General features: G+C 45.1%; 1 protein-coding gene across 2 annotated transcripts in view; it reads left to right on the forward strand.

Moving 5' to 3' along the window:
• UNC5C (unc-5 netrin receptor C) overlaps positions 1 to 23,481 on the forward strand; it is a 261,880-nt gene extending 238,399 nt beyond the window's left edge. For both annotated transcript variants that reach the window (XM_074148348.1, XM_074148349.1), the window contains 7 exons: positions 1,567 to 1,654; positions 10,752 to 10,920; positions 13,298 to 13,531; positions 18,442 to 18,591; positions 18,832 to 18,996; positions 22,797 to 22,975; positions 23,316 to 23,481. In XM_074148348.1, coding sequence (XP_074004449.1) covers positions 1,567 to 1,654; positions 10,752 to 10,920; positions 13,298 to 13,531; positions 18,442 to 18,591; positions 18,832 to 18,996; positions 22,797 to 22,975; positions 23,316 to 23,481 — 1,151 coding nt within the window. The remainder of the gene's footprint in view (positions 1 to 1,566; positions 1,655 to 10,751; positions 10,921 to 13,297; positions 13,532 to 18,441; positions 18,592 to 18,831; positions 18,997 to 22,796; positions 22,976 to 23,315) is intronic.
• The last annotated feature ends 453 nt before the right edge of the window (positions 23,482 to 23,934 follow it).

Below are 23,934 nucleotides of genomic sequence, written 5' to 3' on the forward strand. Positions count from 1 at the left end.
AAGTCGCTGGTGAGTGGTAGCCCTCATCTCTGAGCTACCATGGAACAGGGGGCAAAACCAGCTATTAAATTTTAGAGCCTGAGTGAAAGCTGAACTACTTAAAGAAATCCAGTGCTGACTGCTGAGTAATATTTTAAAATTCATGCTATACAATCCTGGATTTCATGTTTCTCTAAGTAGCAGCTGAAGTTAGATATTAATACTTGGTTTTCTTACGGCATGATGGTGCATGTTGTCAGCAAAATCTATTAGTCACATTTAGTTCACATATATTAATATAAATTTGTAAAGAAAAAATTTGGTTATTTATCGCTGTAATCCCTTCAAAATGATTAAAATACATTTTGTAAAATGTATCAATCTGTCTACTGCTACGATGTGGTACCTCCATGCTGCTTCTAGACGTATGTATATCCTTCTGGTAATGTGATCAAAGCCCTTTATTTACACTATGTCTGCCCTGTTACAGCTGAGAACAGGCTCGGGCGAGGTTGTTACAGGCCTGTAAGGAAACAAGTATCAGAAGGCATTCATGGAAAATGCTTTCCTGGCTAATGCCTCCCCTTTAAAGCCAGGTGTGGAACTGTACACCAACACATGGGAGGTCTCCAGTGTAACCAAACCACATATTCTGAAGAAAAGATACAGGGCCATGCAAGGTTTCTATAAAGCTTCTCTTGTGCAAATGCATATGTGTAAATAATCTACCTGTAGCTTTGTTTGCAGCTATGTAGTAATAACTTTATTGTAATCCTTGCCACTGATTCCCAGCTAATCCACATCTGCAAAGACAGCTGGCTGAGACGTGTCCAGCAGAGTCAAGTAGCTGGTTCGTGTGCCGCGTTTGTTGTCTAATGACAGGACATTTCTGAAATGGCAGTAGTGTAAGAACAGTGTTTTGTAATCGAGTGTGCAGCTAATCACCCCTGAAAAGGCTACTGAGCATATTTGCCCACTTTGTTTTTCAAGGTTGGATACCTGAATTTTGAGCCACTCTACAGGACACTGAAAATACCAAGAAGTCCAGTTTTGTCTCCTTGGTAGTTTAATTAGAAGCTGAGTGCATTAAAAGACAGGATGCCAGTTGCAGAAGCCATCTTTCAGGAAAAAACTAGATCTTGTTGCTTCCTGGGACAGTGCTCCACTGTCTTTCTTTCCTGATTTTAATTAAGTAAGAGTTGCCTAGGGAGAGATGTCCCGTTACAGCTGTTGGAAATTTTAGTCAGCGTTGTTAGTTTTTCCATCATTTTACAAGGTAAGCAGCAGCGTAACCATCTGTCTGCTCTTTAAATAAAATAAAAAGGAAGAAAATCACCTTCTCCATGCCTATATTTCCGTGCTGTGCACAAGAGGGATAAGAGCAGACCAGCTGACCGCTGGCGACACCAGGACTGCAGTAAAGCTTTTTTCTCACGAGTTGCTGAGGTCATGTAGAGCCTGCTGGTGAGGTTGGGTGAAAACCTGGCATCACAGGCTTCATCTTCTGCCTCTCCTGTCACTCCTCTTCACAGGCCCATTTGCCTCTTTTTTCACTCTTTTATCTGTTGTGTCTCTTCTGTTCTGCAGGAGTAAGCTTGCTGATCCCAGCGGGCGCCGTTCCACAAGGGAGAGTCTATGAAATGTATGTGACAGTTCACAGGAAGGAGAACATGAGGTAAAAGACTGCCTTTATTTGCTTGTGCATTAACGGAGGGGGAAAATGTAGTAACTGAAGACCTGTAGAAGACCTGTAGTAATATGCTTATGCACAGCCTACTGCCTTGAAGCTATTTGCTGACTTGGAGCTAAATGTGAGCTGAAGATAAACTTTGCCACAAAACCAGCTCAGACTTTTGCTTTTCTAACCAAGAGTTGCACTCTGCGGCAAGCCCTCAGGCTGGGGGGATGCTGAATCATAGCCAGAAGCGAGGAAAATGTGCCAGTGTGAGTTTGCTGCGGTAGAGAAGGTGTGAGGTAACCTCTTAATAAAGACCCATGCTGCAAAGGAGAAGGGAGTCAAGGGGCAAGGTGACAAATCAGCTCAGCAGAGGGACAGGTCCCTGAGCACCTGGCTTGGAAAATCTCCTCTCCTATTATAGAGAAGGGGAATTTTTATTTATTTATAAACCCTTCATGGGCTTTGCTAGTCCATGTAGTGAAGAGGATGGAGCAAAAGCTTTTGGTGTCCTCCACCCGTCCTTGCTGTAAGGTAGAAGTAAGCAAGTAGCTGTCTCGCTAAGACCCAGGCACAGGTGCCAAGGGTCACCCAGAGCCCATGTTGGGATGACCCCAGTTATTCTTACCTGTTATCTGCATTTGTGGCCAATTCATATTCTAGATCTTAATGTCTACTGAGTGATCAGGCAGCCTTGGCATAAAAAAAGAGCTTCCGAAAATGCCAAGATAACATTTGAAGCAGTTTAGGAAAACCTAATTAAGAGAAAGGTGAGATCTTAGCCTGCAGAATGGATTCATGTGCACAAAGGCTGAATGGCATGTGAATCTAAGCAATCGTTGCATGGTACTTTGCCTCTTTCCCCTCCTCATAGCTAGATACATTTTTTGACTCAACCTCTTAATGGCTTTTATGATGTGCTAAGCCACAGCTGTTTATACACTAGGTGATATTGAACACTATTCTTTAGCTTGGTAGTCTTTCACCCATGCTAAAATAATCTGCTTAAAGAAAAAATAAGTAACCCCTCCACCCACCCTTTTTGCATACATTATTCATCACCTACTCTTTGAAAATAGCTAATTGCAGCTACAGAAAAAGTGTATCTGTTCATATCTAGTATTGATCGTATTCCTGTTACTTTTGGCTGTGTTTTAAAGGCACTTATAAACAGCATTGAAAAAGGACTCTTTCCTGCAGAAGGAAAAAAAAATTAAAATCCTTTGTTATTCAGCCTGCCTCCAAATCTCCCTTTTTAAAATATCTAATTCTTCCAAAAAATTTTATTTCATTCCTAGGAGGAGCTATATGTGCAATTATTTTCTTTCCAGCCGGTTATGGAGGGAATCCCTGCCTCCTTATTCATGCAGCTGTGGACAACCAGTGTCACATGCTAGTCTGATTTATTTTCTTCGAGGATCATAAAGACTCTTGTGCATGCTTTGTGGTAGCTGTTACTCAGCAGGTCACAGAGGGGATAGAAGGATAGGTTAACCTCTATTGGGAAGAGCATGCTTGGGGCTGTACTCTGCCAAACTGAGCAAGTGAGCTGAAGTACACCTGCAGAAGTGAATGGAAAGATGGGAATCCTCACTTGCAATGAAGGCTTTGAGGAGTGATTTCTTGCCCTAGGAGAGGACAGTAGAGAGCGGGCTGCCTTGTCCATCGGGGCAACAGGGCTCATTCCGTAGTGGTGGTAATTGTTTCCTGGGCACACAGACCTCAGCTGCTTATTTGATTTATGGCAGTCTTTCAGCCCCCCTCCGGTATGCCAGGCTCTTCATGCCTGAGGAAACCAAGCACTTCTAGGACATTTAAAATGGAGCTTGTCGGGTGTTGTTTAGATCACTCAGAACTGAATAGTCACCGAAAAGGGCTTAAACACTGCAGGACCGTAACATCCTCCCCTGTTACCCGCTCCCTTTCCCTAGGTGCCCAGGAGCAGAAAGGGGAGGGTGATACCCAGCTGTGATGTTCTCCTGCTGTTGTTAACAAACATACCATTATGTGTGTGGGTGTTACCAAACACTTCACTTTCTGTAGTAGAGCTGCAGCTCTGTCAAAGCCTCTTTTTCTGACTGCATGATGTTGCTTCACATAATTGGAGTCATATGGGTACCACAAGTTTGTGTGCGGTGTAATTATTTTTTAAATCCACTGCTGCACTCTTACAGCACTCCAGCAGAGAGTGATAGTCCACAGTAAGGACTAGCTGCAGAGATTTGCTTCTGTGGCCAAGTGGTAACTGAAGTATGCTCAATAAACCCTGAGAGACCCTATATTTATTTTCATGTGCACTGCGTAAATGCGTATGGGTTGAAAAGTCCTGTTGTGTGTTGATGTGGCTTGGAAGCAGACATATAGGAAACTATAAAATGGGTGTTATAATCAAAAATGAAGGCAGGCTCTTTTTCTTGATATACAACCACCACCGAGGCGAGAATGTGGTCCCCATAGCGCTACCCTAAATATAACCAGTGCAGCAACAGAGACGCTTGCCATCACAGCTCACATATCTCCAGCAACTTCAGATTTAGCTCACACTTTGTTTGTAGAAATATGAAACTACTTCTGAATAGTCAAGCTGAAACAGGAAATCTGTTATCCCTCAGAGTCCTGCAAATTCCCCTTTTCTTTTCCTCCCTTTGTTTTCCTAATACATTTCCCCAGTTAGTCTCTGAAACCTGTAGTACAGAAATTTGAGAGACTTCACAGCTCTGTAATATCACTCTTTGTGTTGCTTTGCAGATTGGTTAGGAGAGCTTTCCGAGACACTCTGTTTATGCTATTTCATATCCATCAAAGCGTGTGAGAGCAGGAGGGTCACCCTAAAAGCATTATCCTTCTGCGATGAATTGGGGTTCTGATGGCTTGCAATAAACACCACTTGGAGGCAGTTGTTTTCTCCAAGTGTGTTAGCGTGCTTATGGCACAGTAGGTTTTCTGTTTTCCTGGACTAATACTCCAGCAGGCTGGTTTTCCTGCTCCTGCACTGCAAGCTCATCCTCATTCTGCCTGTCATTTGGGGCAGGATGGATGGCAAGCAGCTACTGGGCTCTGATCCCTGGCTGGCGTGTTGACCTCATGGAGAGGGCCATGTGCTTTATGAAGTGGCTACAGTGGGGAAAAGGATATGTACACATATAATGTGTGTGTGTGTATATATATGTATATATATAAAACTGAAAAAACGACAAGCCTATGAGAATATTTTACAACTATCAGACAGGTTTCTGTCTTGAAGCTCATTGGGTTTTTCAGTGGTGATCAGGTTCTCTGTCCCTTAGCCTGGGGAAGTATCACTGACTGAGATTTGCAAGAAGGGGTGCCTTCTTGAGTTGTGGCTTCACCTATAAAATAAACATATTGTTATGACCAGTGCCAGGCAAGAGCCTGTTCCCATCAGCATTGGTGAGAGCCTGGGTCTTACATGATTAAGGATTAAATAGCATGAGTATAAACATCCAACCTTCAGGATTTTCTTGACTGCCTCAGGTTAAAAAACAAATTTAGCCGTGAGCTAAATTAGTGGAGCTGTGTGCTTCCTTAGGAAACATCTGGCGCTGGTCAGTGCTAGACAGGGTCTGGACCTTGATGGACCATTGGTTTGATCTCGTATGGCAGTTCCTGTGTTCCTGTGTGAACCCCTGCCGAGCTTGCACAGATTTAGGTGGAGCTATTCTTGCATACTCTAATCAGAGGGAAGAACTGCACTAAATATGGCACAGTGAAGGACACTCCTGTATAATCCATCACACGGGAGATGATGCAAATGTGAGTGGATGTTGGGATGCCCATGAAATGTGACAACCCTGAAGAACAGAGCAAGCAGTGCTCCTGAAGATCCTGATAGAAGACACGTAAATTGTGCAACTTCCAAATTAGCTACCTTAAAAGAGAGAATAGTCGGGTGGGCCTTGTCAGGATTTGGATCAGTGGCTTCACAGTGTATGTATAGACTTCGTATTAAAGTCACGCAGCTAATCAATGAGTTTGATCCAAGGAGCAATGTTGCCTTTTTCACCAGTAAACTCTAAGCTTAGTGATGTGAAATAAAAGAAATTGCAGTCTTCCACGTCTCGTTTCTCCTTCTTCCTTCTGTATTTCAGTTGCATAAACAGAATTACATTGCAACTCCAGAAGACAATTTCATGAAGTGTCAGTCATTATGATTGAAAAATTCAAAATAAAAAAGACGAGAGGGGGAGGAAAAGGGGAGGAAAATCTTTCAGATCATTTTCCTTCTAAAATAGACTAGCAGAAGAACCAGGGTCAGTCAAGAATATTAAGTTTGAAACTTAAGAAGGAACGCATATTAAAAATAAAGCCTCAGCAATGAAAGGAGAAATAAAATGTCTTCCCTCTGACTTTTGGCTAAGCTGTGTAGAAGGATTGCCATCTGTTGCTATGAGTTCACCATTCCTCTCTCCCTGCTCTGTCCTGTGTTTCCTGAGCTACTGTGATTGCCTGTAACATCTACACATGGTGCCAGGGAGCACAATGTAGGCCCACTGAGGAGCAGAGATTTCTCTAGTTGTGTTCACATCTGCTGTCTGACAGCTACCTTAATGAATATGGTCTGGCTTATTACAGGGAGACGGTTTCGAATGAGTAATCCCATTAAAAACACAAATTTGATTTTGGAGGGACCAGATATAGTGAATAAAAGTTTGTTTGCTTTTAAATAAAAGGTGACTGTTCTTGATAAGCAGTGCGGGATGGAAAGATACCTAAAAATATCTGAAGACCTTTCAGTTACTATTAGTGCCTTTTAATAGCAATGCTAAACAGGAGATTGAATTTTAGCCTCAGTCAGATCCTTGTAAAACAAAAACATCTCTTTCACCTGCAGTGAAGTGACTTCGTAGTCGTACTAGCACAGCTGAATGCCCAGTGCCATCTATTAAGTCGTTCCAAGGCTACTGCAAGCCTAAAGTGAAGCACACTTCCCTTTTGGGAGTGGGGGCTTGGGGCATCTTTTTTGGATGACAAACTAAAAGTAGGTTCTGGCTGAGATGTCTGCTCGAAGATCTTTCTGCTTTAGAGGAGATAAGCCCTTTGCTCTATATGCTCCCCTGTGTCTGCGTTTGTGCTGGATCTCCTGCAACCTATAACACAGAAATCACCATACTTGATTACAAGAGGCACTTGGCTTTGCTGGTGCTGCATTACCTGCTCCAGGAGAAGGCAGAAAACTGCTCCTAATGAATGACTACACAATAACCTGTCTTCAGGGGAATTTGTTGTTTACTAATCCCATCAATTAGTGTTGGGTTTATGCCTTGAAGCAGAAAGATTAATATCTCCTGTATAATATGTCTTGTCTACTGCATCTGTTTCTGTTCTCATTAGCTATAGTAAGGCATAATCCTTTTGTTTTAAAATGGAAATTACAAACAGTGAGAAATAAGAAAAGATCTGTCAAGAGGTTTTTGTTCCTTTTTCCTGTCAGTTGTCATAGGGTACCTCCCTGCTGTATGTGCCATTGCGTGGCTTAGCCTCATTCCTCTGTGTTTCAGGTGTTTATTTCTGAGATCTCGCTGTGGTCCCTAAACACTCTGCTACCTGCAGTCACGTTAAAGCTGGATAGGAAAGGGAATATCACCTCAGCATGCTCTGACATGCCTTGTCCCATACAGCCCCAGAAATCAGATTTGCTTTTTACCACTGTTCCACATAACAGGTTGATGCCTGCTGTGTTGCAGTAAGCTCACCTGAGATCTTTTTCACTTTTATTGTTTTTCTTTGCTACTAAATAACTATGTTTGGAATTTGTTTTGCTCTGGAAGCGTGAGCTGCTGTACAATTAATAGGATTTTATTTCCTAATCATATTTTTACCCTCTCTGGATCTTTTGCATTATTTTCTGGCTCTCATTGTTACTTGCAATAATTCCTTATTTAGTGTTATCTGTAAATTTAATGATGGGTGTTTCTATTTACATTGCCTTCCACATTGTGAGTAGAAATCTTTGCCTGGCAGTAGTCAGGGAGAGATTTAACATTGACTTCAGTAGAGCTGGATTTTCACCTACTCAGTGATGCTGACCCCTGTTTCACACCATTCAACGACTTCTCTGCAACTCATTATATCTCAGTTTTTAAAGGCTTAATGTGGTTAGGTCACTTGCAGTCCCCAAATTGGTGGAGAGCTGAGGTGAGTCAGTACCTGCATGAGATGGGTGGTGGAGGAGAGTTATTGGGACCAGCAGTGTTCCATAGGTTTGTGGTGCTGGACTCAGCTGTGTGTCTGGTGGGCAACTGGGGACTGCAAAGTCAGCCACCCTCCCAGTTGGCCCGTTTTTCTACTCTTCACTCATCAGAGTGTCCTGTATCATAAACACCCAGGTCAGAAGCATGCATATGTCTTCCACTTGGCAGTAACTCTCGCAAGTCTGGTGACAAAGATGCTGTTTACCAATTTGGGGAAAAAATACTAAGACTTTCTATTTTTTGCATGTCCTTTGTGAGCTTCGCTTCCCATCTCACTTGCTGACTGTGCAGTCTGGAGCACCCCTTGACTTCATGTTTTGCACCATTTTTTATACTTGTGCTAATTGGACATAAAATGTTGTGGTGCAGAATCATGCCCTCCATCAGACTCCTAAAATTTAACAGCTACCAAAATTTTGTCACGGAGCAGTGAGTAAATTTAATTTTACTTTCAGACAACTTTAGGCTGTATGATTTATCAGTACCATATTATTTTAATGACCTTTTGGCTTTTTCTAATCGCATGCATCGGTGCTCAGATTCTTGTTGATTTTAACTCATTTTTCACCTAAAAGACACTGTATGAATTTTTTTATGGCAATCATGATATATTCCCTCCTATATTCTTTTTGACTGCTGCTTTTGGAATTCAGTCAAAAAAAAAATGATAACTTGTATTTTTTTCCTTCCTTCCTTCTTCATGTGTCAGTAGTCTTTTAGAAGAAGTTAGGTTAACCAGGTGATTGAATATATAGTTTGTCATATCTGTAGCTTTCCAGACAAATATAGTAATTTTGAAAGATCTTTCTTATAAGACATGCTGTTTTTTGAAATTTCTTGAATTAGACTGTAAGAAAGCATTCAAATATCCATTAATGCACAAGGTAAATGACCTTTACAAACAACTACCACATTGTGAGTGCTTTTTAAGCTTCTTGTTGCTTCTTATGAAAAAAAACCTGAAATAAATGATTCTGAAAAAGAAGCAACATTTTAGTCAAAAACTGCCCAATGATTTATTTGGTTCAGTCTTGCAAGAGAATCATCCCTGATCTTCTTAATCTGAATCCAGAGTTCACTGCAGCATGCAAGAGGAGCTGGACTAGGTACTCTATCTGCCGGTGTTTCATTTCTTTTGTGCACTGTTTGTTAGGCTAAAATAACCAGCATAATATATGATAGCTGTCCAGATTGTTATATTTTACATCTTTTTTGAAAGGCAGCTATTGCAGCTGTTTATTTCCAGTCCACAGCTTTTCCGAGACAATTGTTAAATCATTTAGTAAACTCATCAGTTAATTTCCACAGATGCATATCATCTGGATTTACTGATTTGCATAGATTTAAATTTTTCCATGCCAGACCATTTTTTTCTCAAATGTTATAAAAACCTCCCACAACATTTGTAGCAACAAGAGACACTTTTCAAAAGTGCCCTCATCCCACTTTGAAAAAGGATTTCTCAAAAGTTTGTCTTTCTTTTTCTGTGGGATTAATGGATTATTCAGGGAGAATTAAGGTGGTCAAAATTAGGATATGCCTGTGGACATATCTTGGCAATAGCCAGAAGAGGTGTGATAAATTGGATATCAAAACAGCTTCTGTCCTGATTTAGTCTCCTTGAAAATGTTATCTAAGATTACAGGTACTTATTTTTGCTTTTTTTGGTAAAGGCAAAGACTTGCAGAAATAAACAGTATTTAATTTTGTCTCAACTAATTCCACCAAGACCAATACAGATGTAAATACAAGTATTTGTAAGCGCAACAAAGGATTGCACCCTTAGCCAGAGCAGAAGATGGGAGGTCCTGTGGGCAGATCTGGAGTTTAAGTGCAGATCACATTGAAAACTTTTAATCTCCTGCTTGCTGGTTTCTGGATCATGAATTTGTCCTCTGTATTATTTAGGGAAGCTGTTGATGAGGCACATTCAGCTGTATTTGTCATACACCAGATGTCGGGATAGTTAAAGTCACTCATGCTTCCTCTGATTTTAAGCTCCTCAGCAGTTGGTCTGGGGTAGTTTACACATGCGCACACATGCACACACATGGACACACACACTTGTTTCCAAACTCCAGTGTATGCAACGTATCCTATATATTTATAGGATTTCCCATATCACCCATTCATAGTGAGGTGCTGGACAATACCCCCATTGAACTGAACAGCTCCGGCTTATCGCTAGAAAACTCGGGCTTTGTGAGTGTGTTTTGCCCTCTGTGCTGTTCCTTACCGTCCCTTCTCCCTTTCCCCCCTGCTGCCAGTGGCACCTGCTCCCCCCAGGGCGTATTTGGAAAAGCCATTCCAGTAGATCTGAATGCCTTCTAAGTAAAATGAAGCGTCAGTGGGTTTGGTGATGGCTCTGAACCCAAACTGCACGTCTCAGATGTGCTGTGTACCACTTAACGAGGTTTCAGACGTGCTCATTAGTTCATTCTCTTCCTTTGTTCTTCAATTTTCTCTGTCCAGACAGTAAATAATTCTCACACGTGGTGCTTACAAGAGCCACTGCTCATTTTTGTGTGCTGCTAAACAACTGCCAAACGCAGCAATGGCCGCATTTCGGGTGAAATGGAGCCTCTGCATGTGGTCTGCAAGAATCCTTAAGAGATCCTTAAGAGTGGGGTGTGTACAGCAAGTGTGGTCTATAATTTGCTGACATCTAAATCTATATTTTGGTGAACAAGTGGTATTTGGGAAAAAAAAAAAAAAATTAGGATCTGGGAAAAGAAAAAAAAAACAGAACAAAACAGATCCACCCATTATTTGCTTGCACAATCTTTTTATTTTACAAGAAGGATTTTTTATTTTTTCATACCTGAATGTACCTTTTTGCCTTTTTCAACTCACTTAACCTGTCCATCTTTCTGTCCCATTGTCAGGCCACCTGTAGAAGACAGCCAAACCCTGCTGACGCCGGTGGTGAGCTGCGGCCCGCCAGGAGCCCTGCTAACCCGACCCGTCATTTTAACCATGCACCACTGCGCAGAACCCAACACGGAGGACTGGCAGATCCAGCTGAAGCACCAAGCTGCCCAGGGGCCATGGGAGGTGAGGCTCTGGAGCTCCAGCCTGTACGCTGACTGCATGCAGGGCTCTCTGCTAATCCTTCAGCTGCCTTTCCGCACAAGGATGCCTGTATCTCAGGTGTTCCGTGTGAAATGCATGGCTGCTGCAGGCAGGCAGGAGTCCACCAGATGTCTAAGATACCCAGTGGCTGTACAGGGATGCTGTCTTGGGGCAATTTGATGCCTCCTAGTTCTGGATATTTTCTATGAAATAGCCTTCATTGCAGGATTTTAACACTGGAGCTTTTGGTCTTGGCAGGGTATTGTGCCGAAGCCATGGGGAGAGAAGGAAAAGAAAAGGCAAAATAAAAAACAATGTCTGAAAATAATTTCTGACTCGATTCTAGATATAAGAAAATGTTTTTTATGGAGTAGTATGAACTCCCCTGGTTTACAGTCTGTTTTCAAGAAAGTGAAAATAATGCTACAGATTCACTCGTGCTTCAGCATCAAGACATCGGCCGGGTTAATAAGATGTATAGGCCTTACTTTTCTTTTGTTTTTCCCTCCTAACGTGTTGGCGGAGCATCACTTTGATTCAGTTCATGCAGCCGGGATTCAACTCTGCACCCTGGTAATTCGGGAGCTGCGCAAGCGTTGCTGGGCAGTGCAGGCTTGGCGGGAGCCTGGCGTGGTTCCTTGCCAGCAGTGCAGCAGGAGGATGTCCTGGGGCAGGGTGGCAGAAGGATCTTCCACTGTAACTGGAGCATAAAGTGATGCTTTCAGCGAGGCTGGGCCACCCTGGCAGGCCCTTCCTCTCCAGCTCTGTGCTCCTAGGTACCTGCTGCCACCAGTTTGGTCTCACATAATTAATTTGGCAAGGATGCCTTCTCCTACCAGTACGTCTAATGAGGGCAGGGTGGTTTTTGAAGGCAGTTGGGCTGACAGCAACAAGAGCGCTGTGTCCAGCATTGCCTTCTAAAGGCTCTTGCTTTTGTCCCCTGTCTGTGGCACCGGCTCTTCCTCACACTGGGAGGGAGTGTGCAGCGAACATGGGTCTGTCTCGCCAACTAATCTGCACCCCACCAGCCTGACCCTTGGCACCGCACATATGTTCCTTATTTGTGACTGTGCGTTACTGGCACCTCTTCATTTTCTCTCCCGTCCTCCTGCCCTTGACAGAGCGGTTGCTTCACCGGCCATGCACACGCTCTGGTGCTCACAGCACAGCACCCACAGCATCCACAGCCATCACGTCGCCATCTTCTTCCTCCACTCATTTCTGGAGCAGCTCCTCCAATCTGAGCCTCACGCGTGCACATGCATACACACTCACGCAACCATACGTGCATGCATGTGTGCACACACCTGCAACGTCGCTCGGGGCAAGCACCTTCTGCTGGAACCAGTTGCTGCCGTGGCTGCAGGGGAGCTGCAATCAGTGCTGCAGTACTTTGCCCTCCAGAAGGATTGTGCCACCCCTGCAAACATGGCACGTTTGCCTTTGCTGAGACTAGGGGGCCCCAACTTAATTCTGAACTTCAGTTGAGCCCACGCTGCTCAGCGTCCAGATGTGTACATTATGCCACAGACCTGCAGGCAGCGGGGGTGAAAGAGATGAGTTGTGCCGAGCATCCTGTGGCGCATCCTGGCTTTGCAAGAGACGGCCGTCATCTGCTGCTGCCTGTTCACTTCTGCTCTCTCTCAAAGCTATTCAAAGCACCTTGTGTTGCATGCAGGATATTACACGCAGGGTTGAATGGAGAAATTAGCAGGGGAGCTGTTTTCCTCTATGCACAGGTTGGGGAGGTTGTCTGCATTTGGGCTGTATCTATTATTTTTTTTCAGCCTGCAGTCTCGTCACGGAGGATTATTCTGACGAAGCAGCAGGTGATATTTCATGTAGATGTTGCATTCAGCTATCCTTGAGGTTAATTTCCTTCCTTGAGTTTTTATAACTCCTTATTGTCATGCTTAGGAAGTAAAGGGCAGTTATTTCTTCAACATGACTGTGATTGCTGATGTTAAATCATGGTCAATGAATGATTAGTTCTGAAATACCTTTTCTATAAAGTGTTGGTGATATTTTCATTATTTGCCAAACTCTGCCCAGGGTTTTAAAAGCTGCTGGAGGCCTCAGAGGAAATAGTTACAAGTCTCAGGGGAGTGAGGACATGAGGAGGTTTCTACCACCATCATCACCACCATCATCACCACCATCACCCTAGAGAAACCACCCCCCACCCCCCTCATGCCTATGCAGGAGAAAAGCTGGAATCAGGAATTTTAAATCATGATTAATCTAAGGTGCAAACAGCAAGGACTTTGTGCATCATCCAAGCTTGAAAGGGGCATTTCTGTCTCAAAGGAGAGCAGCTCTGAGGTGTCAGGAGCTCTAACTTGGCCTCTTTCTCCCTTAGGATGTGGTGGTGGTTGGGGAGGAAAACTTCACGACTCCATGCTATATCCAGCTGGACCCGGAGGCCTGCCATATCCTGACAGAAACCCTCAGCACGTATGCCTTGGTGGGACAGTCAATCACCAAAGCAGCAGCCAAACGTCTCAAACTGGCCATATTTGGACCGCTGTCCTGCTCTTCGCTGGAGTACAGCATCCGCGTCTACTGCCTCGATGACACGCAGGATGCCCTTAAGGTGGTTGTTGCTCTCTCTTGCTTTCCCTCTCCCTCTCCAGCCCTCACAGGACTGCAGTCATAGCGGTAACTAGACCCTCTCCTCTCTGCATTCCTGCTCCCTGGGTTATTTTTCAGAAAAGAAGAGCTTGACAACAAGCTGCTGTTTTACAGTTTAACCCCTACACACTATAAATTGTTCTTTGCATAGGGATCTCACACTGTTTTCTGCCCACCAGTCTTTTTTCCTTTGTTTACCTGTATCATATCCTGAATCCTAAGATTTTTGCATTATTAAAAGGCCATAAGGTACACGGGGCTTCATTCGTTATTCATGTATTTTTAATGCTAAGTGCCAGCTCCCCAGAGATGGGGAAACATATAAATGCTTCTTTGTAAATAGTTGATAATGATAAAAGAAGCTTCTGGACTGTTAATCACTGCCTGCTTTCATACCGCTTTATTACACCTTTTCACATGCAGCTTTTTGTGTTGGGAATTCGCAACTAAAATAAACCAAAGCTGTTGCTATCTCTAACTATATAACCTTACCCTCACTGTGTAATTCTGGCATGCACACAAACACACACTCACTACATACAGATGAGCAGACAGATAACCATACTTGCTATTTCTCTTTATAAATACTTGCATTTATACAGATGGTATCTCTAATAGATGCACTCATGAAATATGTAGCTCCAACTGCACATGTAAGAATGGAGGTTTTTAAAAGGTGGGAGTTTTTTCTTTAATTATAGCCAGTGCAAGTTCCCAAATGCCTCTTTGCAGCAAAGCAAGCTGAAAGCCTGGCTCTAAGCAGGGTGATCTTGGTGCTGTTTATGCTCTTGTTTCCTCAGCTGCACGTGGGAATTATTGGGATTCAAACCCACATACACTGGCTGGGAGGCGTTTGTGTTTTTCATCACTGCGAATGGCATGCTCCATTTTCCTCCCCAATACTGTCTGATATCAAGGCTTTGCTGGGTGATACGCTTCCGCTCTGAGAAAGGCAGTAAAGTGTAAGGGTTGAAGCAGGCATATTGTGACTTCAGCATGGTTTTGCCTGTAGAGGGCCTGGGAGCTTGGCCTCTGTCAATGTGTTGGTGTTATCAGGCTTTTAGAAACAATTATTTTTTCTGGTCTGATTTTCCTTTTTGTTTTTCCTCTTTAAAAAAATGTGAAAAGGATCTTTCATAGCGATCAAGCTTCAAAAGTCCTGATGGTTTTATGCCTGTGCTGCGTAATACAATTTTCCCTGGGTTCGTCAAGGCCTGAGGTAGTAATAAGTGAGTTGGAGGGGCCTTGGACAGACAGCTAATGCAGTCAGAGCTGGGGGAATCCAATTAGGTGTTACTCAGGAGCTGTTGTTTTGTTTCTAATAGACTGGAGGGAGAGTTGTGAGGGAAAGCTAATCCAATTCGTTGTGATAGCGGAAGGGATCAGGAGAGGCACGGAGCAGCGTGAAGGGACTGTCTTTCACCTGAGGAGCTGCAGCCGGCATTTGGGAGGGCAGCAGGCTAGTCCTTGGGCTTCTGCTGCTGGTAGACCCTAAAGCGAGCTTGTAATCTGGTGAGAAAAGGTGAGCAAAGTCAGGCAGCCACCATCGCACTCATACCTACTGCTTTTTTTATGGCAAAGTGCGTGCATTTTAATTTTCTTCTTTTTTGGCACATCGACCCCCAGACTGGAAGGCATGGGGTTGAAGACCCAGCTAGCTGGTGGCTTGTGGGAGGACAAGCGCAGGTACTTGCTGACCAGACTCTTACCAATGTGCCGATTGCCTTTCTCTGGAAATGAGAGGTCTGGGGAAGGAGATGATTTAAGAAAAATGAACCTAGTAAACAAACCATCCCCGTGTGCCAGTGTTTTGTAGACTCAAACTATGACGATTTAGAAAGAAAAAAAAAAGGTTGAGGTGTTTGCTGTGTGCTTTCACGACAGCTGGCACCGCTGCAGCCCCGGCCGTGCTGGGAGGAGGCCCTTGGCACTGCCATGTTGCTGAAGGGAAGGCATTCCTCAGGCAGCTACCGCTGGCTGTGCGGGATAAAGCATGCAGATGAGGCTGGACCAGTGGGTCCTGAGGTTAAAAGTAATTTGGAGAGGGTGGAAAAGGTCTAGGCAGCAAGCGAGGAACCAGCTGCAACGTCTCGGTGTTTTGGGGCTGGCTGCTCTGGGAAAGACACGGCAAGGGGAGGGAAGAGGAGTGTGAGGAGTTGCCACATTGAGATGACTGAGGTTTGGAAGAGCCTTTATAGAGGATTATGTGTTTATTTTAATAGGCAACCGAATGCGTTCTGTTATTATTTACAACTAGGAAAGAGTGTGCCATATGCTGAATGTGTCCTAACAGCCACCAAAGGAAGACAAGCAGTTGCGGTATATAACACTGTGCAGTATTTATCCAGCAGGCTTTTTCCTCATCGTGCAGAGTGAGCACTCGCTGCTGAACTGCTGGTGCCTGCAGCAGAGTAGGGAAGTGTAATGACTTGCCATCAATAAGGGTTTGGTTATTGTGGGAGCGGCTCGGTGGGGTTCCTGGGGGCTGTGGAGCAGAGTGGGCTCAGTGCTGATCACACGTGCAGCATCCTGTGCCCCGCAGGGTCCCGAGCCACCTGCATGGGTTGCTCAAAAAAATGCTTTTTGGGGAAGGGCAAGGGTAGCTGTGACCTCAAGCACTGGCCTCTTTATTTAAGACTGATCTTTGCACTTTGAGGGGGATGCCCAAGCTAGTCTGCTGTAATTAAAAAAAAACAAACCCCAAACTGATAACTATAAAGGAATCCAGCTGCTTTATTCTCATCTGTTCATTCATGTATGGCTTTGAGATTGAGGTATGTGAGCTGTGTGGCAGCGTGGCAGGGGCTGAGCAGCCAGGCACGCTGCCTCCCACACCGGGGGCAAGTGAATGATTTCAGGCTGTAGCAGGGTGGCATCCCCCAACCCGCCTTGTGCTGTGCAGTAACTGTCCTGAAAAAAAAAAAAGAAAAAAAGGCACAATGGGCATGTGATCTTCTCTCAGTTATTTAATGTGGATTTTTCCCTCTAATGAAGAAAAGCAACAGCTTGGACTGAACACCATTGCTTGCTTGCGCCCCATTAATGAGGAAGCCCTTTCCAAATACAAGTTGTGGCTGTCCTGGTGGCACTGATGATGGAGTGATGTCTTATACAGCTCCCTCTTCTAGGAAGGGCGTGAAGGCTTAAGTCCTGGCTCACAGGGGTGGTGAGAAGTGATGGGGAGGGTGGCCAGAGCCACCTCAGCACGGGGCAAGCAACGTGCAGCTCAGGTTTTGGCTAAGGAGGGTGTAGAAGCCAGTGGGATAAGCACTGCTCTAAATAACACGCCGTATGGCTGGAGCCAGCCTGCAGGTCTGAAGGGCTGTGCAAATCATGGCTCCAAATTAATTCTGAATTAATTAGCTGAGTGGCATGGGAGAAGCACGGGCTGCTCAACGTCCTCCAGTAGAGGGGCTACAGTGACCAAGGGTCATTGCAAACAGTGGGATATTGAAACTAGACACCCAGATACGGTGAGTGGGATGGTGCAGCATCACACTGCAATGTTTTTCCCCTGGTAGTGCAGCTCCCAGGGCTGGTGCTGCATGGGTGGGAATTGTCCTTCGGCCCCTGTGCCCTGCGTGCCTGAGAAGTGGTGTTTCCAATTAGCTCACGCAGTGCTGCAAGTTGTCTTCTGGCCCTTCTAGGGAGGTAATTTGGCCATAATGAAGATCTATAGTAATCAGATAATTACTATTGATTGCTCTTTAGACATCTTGACAAGGTAATTAGGAGGCACTGGAAAGAAGCTGGAAGCGATTCATTGGCATAACCTTAATCTAAAAGGTTTCCTGATTTTGTTTCTTTTCCTCTAATGGCTGATAAACAAACATCATTTTAGCTTCAGGATCTTCCAGGTGCTGGGCTCGCCAGGCACAGGGGCTTTTCTTGTATGCTAACTAGACCCTGGACGTGATCAAGCTTAGCTAAAATTGAAGCTCCTTTATTAGCATCCTGGTTCTGTGTGCCCGTGTACTCCTTGAGCATGCTCATCCTATATGTGATTGGCTTTGACCACCTGAGACTGGTCGGTTGGTTGGCTCTTGTAATTAAATATGACTTAGTTTGGCTGTGTTGGTTTCTCATGGGGCTTGTGTAGGTGCCTTTGTACTTGCATCTTCATGTGGACTACAATTAGGCTGTTTGTAGGCAACGGTCTACTGTGGTCTCACTAGTTACAGGTGTGCATTTCCTTTTAGCAGCAGAAAACGACCAGATTATTGGCTTACTAGCTTTTAATTACAAGATCAATATTTCGGTAACCCTGAACCTATGTGTTCATATGCTCCATCACAGTGTCTTGCTCATGTTTTGATACCATCGCACTTGATGGTTAGTCTCAGAGCAGGCATTTGTTACATGTTGTGTACTGCTCTGTCACAGAGCAGTTGGCTAGAAGGACACAAGCTGAAGGACCAGCAGTATGCACAGATCCCATATCAGCAGGACTGATGCATGAGAGCATCCAAAAAGCAAAATAGTAAAACTACCGTTAGATGTCCAGTTTGGTGAGCAATGGAGAAGACTGATATATTTCCATATTCAAACAGTGCCTGTATGCAAAGTCTTTCTGTTCAATATAACTGCATGCAATTAAGCTTTCTGCTTATAGGACATGTCAGATAATGGTCTGTCTCTCAAAGGAGGCATGGGTGCCTGCATCCCTGCTGGGCTGCTGCTGTATGATGAGGGTGAGGGGGTTATACTCAGATCCACTAGTGCAATTCAGGTTCATAGGGAAACACAACTCTGCATTTTTTCTGTATTACGCAAGTTAAAGCATCTACAGCAGTTGATCTTGAGGAATCAGAAGACCAGTGGGCTGCCGTGATGAAACCTAACTGCTTTCTTCTTGTTATCGCAATACTGCAGGAGGTCCTCCAGCTCGAGCGGCAGATGGGCGGGCAGCTTTTGGAGGAACCCAAAGCTTTGCATTTTAAGGGAAGCACCCACAACCTCCGCCTGTCCATTCATGACATTGCCCACTCTCTCTGGAAGAGCAAACTGCTGGCTAAATACCAGGTGAGCATTGCAAACCATTCACATTGCATCCTAGCAGTGAGGCTTAAAGAAATACAGTGACACACAGGGATGTTGAAAAAACAGCAGGTACCAGACTGCAGTGCTGTGGACATTTTTTTAACTGGAACATTTGCAGTGGAGCTCCGTTTGCATGGAGCCCATGGTTTCTGGTCATATAGCATCCGTGCCCTGGTCCTGCATCCCTCTCTGACTATACTTTTGGTTTGCTTTCCTCTGCAGGAGATTCCCTTTTACCACATCTGGAGTGGATGCCAGAGGAACTTGCACTGCACCTTCACACTGGAAAGGTTCAGCCTGAATACCCTGGAGCTGGTATGCAAACTCTGCGTGCGGCAAGTTGAAGGAGAAGGACAGATCTTCCAGCTCAACTGCTCCATCTCAGAGGTAAATGAGACTGGTGCATTATCTGACTGCAGGAATGTGAGAGGGTTGAGGAGGTATGTCCTTTCCCATTGCTACCTGTTTAGTGCTTCCCGTTTTCCTCCTGACGGCTGGGATGGACATAGGGATGTATTAAGCCATTGCTTTGTATCTCCTGTTGCATTTTCCCTTAATTTCCCTCATGTGGAAGGAAGCATGCCCGCTTCAAGGAAGGGAGGAGGGCAGCTATGATCTCCCTGCTAGTGCCGCCTTCCTATGTGGAGGAGGTCTTTGCCTACCACCTATAACATATCTGATGAAGCACCGCATGGTCCTGTTTCCTGGCAGTCCGCAAGACCGTCATGCCCGACATTTCCCTGGAGAGGGAGGAAGAAAAATAGGAAAATGCCGTTGCCATATGGTTGCATGAGCCATTTCGCTCTAATCCCATGTAATAACTGCTGTGCAATAGGGAATATCAGATGGTCTAGTTGCAATATAGACTTTTCGCCTTGGATTTTGCTACCGCTACAAATCCTGACCATTACCTTCAACAATTTTTCTTTTGATGGCTGATATATTCCAGTAGAAAAATTATCAAGTTTTGGAACAACCTTGCTGATGGAGGTAGCATCTCCAGGTAGCACCTGGAGAATTTTCACTTCTTGGGGCAGTCAGGCTTAGGGTTGAGACCAAGCTACATGTTCAGGTGTGAAGTGGCATTGACTTTAGTGAATGTGCTGGTGGGTTTTATGCCTGGTACACTCAGTGGCTATGAAGAGCAGGCTCTCAGGCAGCAATTGCTGCTGGCTGACTTGTGGAAGGACTCGGAGACCACAGACAAAAGTTACTTGTGCTGTAGGACCCTGACGGTGTGCACCATTACCCATAACATCTGCTTGGTTATTGGGTGTAAAGTTACATATTCAGCTGGGGACTACACAGCATTAAAGACAGATGGTAAAACAAGTATCGTAAACAATTATTGTAATAAGCGCTGCATTGAGGTAATCTCTAATTTAACCTCGCAGAGAAGAGAAAGAACTGAGAGTAACTTTAATGAAATGCAAGTATACACTATAATCATCTTCAGCTGCTTGTGTGTAATAAGGGCTGGTAATAGATTCAGAGGGAATAGGATAATATTCTTGTCTTGTGCTGCAATCCCATCCATCAGGGATGAATAGAGGGAGTGAATAATACCACCGTTATCAAGGCTGCCTGCTACAAAATTGCTCCTTGTGGTTAACACCTCATGATGCTCCCAAGCCCCAGTGAGGGGCAGGAGGACCCTGGACTGCTAAGGGCTGGCATATTAGGGTTGTGCCAACTAGAGAAAAAAACCCTAAAGCTCAGATGATTTGATAACAAAAGTCACCTGGAGGTGTAATAACAGCAACCTGGAAACTGATGTGTATGCCTCTAGAGGTGTGATAAAGACACCAGTCCGGACATCAGGAAACTTTAGCTGTGGTTCCTCACATTTTCTTCTGTGGCTAGTGGTATCCAGCTAGTGGTTAGGCATTGCAGGAATGTGCTGGTGCCTTTCCTCGTTGCTGGATCTACCTCTATGCCTCTGTCACCCTGAGGTTAAAAATATAGTAACAGTTTCCTGCATCCTCTCTTTATGGGCTTTCTTTTTTGTCCCCTGTAAAGGATGTAAAACTTCTGCAGATTAAACTGTCTTATTCTGGCTTTATACAGTGTCTGCCACTGGGACTTCAAAAATACAAATGCAATGAGTGCCAAAACATTCACATTTGGGAGGCAAGAGTAAGATTGCAATAAATGTCTCCCACTGTTTGTTTTTGAAGCGCCCCTTTTGTCTCGCGCTGTCAGTACTCACCTGAAAGAGCCCCAGGGCACGGCTACAGATACCTGGGCTCCTTCTGCAGCAATCCTGATGCACCTGGGGCAGCAGGCCACCTCGAGAGCTGGGGCAGCACTGCCTGAATGTGTCACTTGTGTCCCTTGGCCCAGAATAAAAAGGGAAGGTTGTCCGTCTGTGATGACACCAGTCACCACCCTAGAGCTGCTTCTGCCCTGCCAGCAGGGGGGAGCCTGCAGGCAGCAGCAGTGGCATGTGAGTCATTTTGCCAGCTCCTGGGCAGCCCCCGCCACCAGGCAGTTAGAGGACAGTAGCTTGTTGCCTGAAGTGGTGGGACTGGGGCACCCAGGTAAGGATGCTGCATCTGGCACTGCTTTGGGCATGTTCACTGAGGACATTACAGCGTGGCATGAACATTCCTTGGTTAGGAGTTTCACTGATTGTCTAAAATGCCATTTCTTAAAAAACAAAACAAAACACTAAAAAATGCATACTTAGCGAGTGGAAGAGAACTAATTGGTGTGGATAAAAGAGTGGAGGCAAAAGAGGTTTAATTCTGTTCATTGCTTATGAATACTGTCTCTCCCCTTTGCATCTCTGTGTACTTCGGGGCGGGGGGGGGGAACCAAAGATTGTGCATGCCTGTGAGCATCTCCAGCAAGCTTCCTGGGGGATTTGCAATGGCAGCTTAAGCCAGGCATTACCTGGTTTTGAGACAATTTCAGGTTTTAGAGAGCCTTGTCAGCAGCCAGTCTGACATGAAGCAACAAGGCAGCTCACAGAGGAGCGAACAAATTGACACTTAATGATGAGTCTTTTGCAGGGGTGTTTCTGGCTGCCCGGGGCTGTGATCTGGCAGGGGGAGAGGAGAAGCGGCTCCCCCATTTCTGCCTGAAAAGGAGACAAAATTGAGAAATAGAGTTAGAGGCTTGAAGGGAGAACCAGCCACGCTTGCTGCTTTTTCTATCCTGTGTTTGGTAGCTGGAGGTGAGAAGTGCTGCGCATGGGAGGAGCGGCTCTGCTGCATGGTTGGGTGGTCAGTCGGCTTCTATGAGGTTTGGTGGGGCTTTCAGCCACCCTGCAGGACCTCATCGTTCCTAAGCAAACCCAACCATCCAAATTGACCAACTACCATTGCCCTACCAGCTACCAAACCTGTGGGTGCTAAATCCTTCCAGGCCAAGGAAAAGACAAAATCCTTGCCCAGAAGAGCCATCCGCTTGTTATTCCCTGTGGGGCCACGTTACAGCGGTGCCATGGGGAGCCTCCCAGCTGGGAGAGCATCAACGCCATACCCGCAGGTGACAAGCTGACTTTGGAGGTGACTTTCCCCTTGAAGCGCTGCTGCCACACTGCCTTGGAGCGCAGTGCTGGTCTTGGGGAGGAGGGTGACGACCACCATCCCCGAGCACACACGCTCCAGCTATGTCCAGCACAGAGTTAAAGCCACATAAAAATGAGGGATCAGCTTGTGCCTAGGGTGGTATTAACCATCGCTCTGTTGTCTACTCAGCATCAGAGGCTTCAGAGAGCACGGTGGCTGCTAGGGGGAGCCTGGTGCTGGCTCAGTGTGGGGTAGGGGGGCTTGGAGGGCTGCTGGGAAGGGGCTGCTACCAGCCAAGCCGGGAAAGCCCAGTTCTGCCTAGTAGCAACAATTTGCTCTGAAATGTGTCAAAGTGCCTGATCTTTCATTATTTCCAGTAAGCAATTAATTAAGCTGGGCTTAATTTTGTCCAGCCATAGTAATCTTCACCCTGAAAAAAAAAAAAAATAAAAGGACAAAAAAAAAAAAATCTGCTGCCTACCCAAAGTTGGTTATAAATATTTCTCTTTTTCAGCTGACTAACATAAATGCTTGATTAGCAGAGGGCTGCTCCCCTCTAATGCAAGTAAAAGCACGGAGTCTCAGGTGATGGACTTCTACAATCATCTCTGCACTCACTAACAAAACTGCTGGGTTTTTTGTTTTTTGCTTTTGCTTTCTTTCCAACCTCAGGAACCTACTGGCATCGATTATCCTCCTATGGACTCAGCAGGCACCATCACCACCATAGTAGGGCCCAGTGCTTTCAGCATCCCCCTCCCGATAAGGCAGAAGCTGTGCAGCAGCCTGGACGCGCCCCAGACCAGGGGCCACGACTGGCGGATGCTGGCCCACAAGCTGAAACTGGACAGGTGAGTGGGGCTGCCTACACGTGGTCGGGTGGCAAAGCGCCCCCTGGGAGGGATATGCAAAAGGGTTGTGGTGAAGATGGTTGACCAACCTGGTTTAGTGGGAGGTGTCCCTGCCCATGGCAGGGAGGTTGGAACTCGATGATCTTTAAGGTCCCTTCCAACTCTAACCATTCTATGATTCTAAGATGAGTGACAGGAGATGTGTCAGCAAACTGGTCAGACTGACCATGCAGGATATGAGCACCTTGACAGCACCAGTAATGGGGATGGGCTGAAATCATATAAATTCAGGTAGCCTTCATGCAGCTGAGAAATTTATTTTCCTTTTGGCTTGTTGCAGGTACCTAAATTATTTTGCTACGAAATCAAGTCCCACCGGGGTGATCCTGGACCTCTGGGAAGCCCAGAATTTCCCTGACGGGAACCTGAGCATGCTGGCAGCAGTTCTTGAAGAAATGGGAAGACACGAAACCGTTGTTTCTTTGGCAGCAGAAGGAAATTACTGATGCAGCCTTGGCGTGAACAGGAAGGACAGACACAGGGAGCGGTAATGCCCTGTTATTACAACCGAGAATTGAAATGAAAACCCAGACCAATGAGTTACACAAGAGACATTTCAGAGAAGAAAGCAAGCAAACAAATGAAAAAAAAAAAAAAACAGCCCTGACCTTCACACGTGCTCTCCTTGTACATTATCACAGGATCTAAAAGAAATCATGCAAAGTTACACCTTGAAAATATAAATCAACCTAATGTTCCTCTCGGCTTGGCTGTACGCTGCTTGGTACAGGATTTTACAGTTTCCTAGGAAACGCTTTTTATTGCTATCCAGATATATGGATAAACTTTCTTAACAATCCCAGTTTCTATGGATGTTGTTTACATCAAATTCTGGACAGGGGTAAGGATACTGTCCATGGCTCTTTATATTTTTTGTTTAAAGCCATTCTAGACAAGGC

This window comes from Numenius arquata, chromosome 5 (genome assembly GCF_964106895.1).
Source record: "Numenius arquata chromosome 5, bNumArq3.hap1.1, whole genome shotgun sequence".
Taxonomy (NCBI): Eukaryota; Metazoa; Chordata; class Aves; order Charadriiformes; family Scolopacidae; genus Numenius; species Numenius arquata.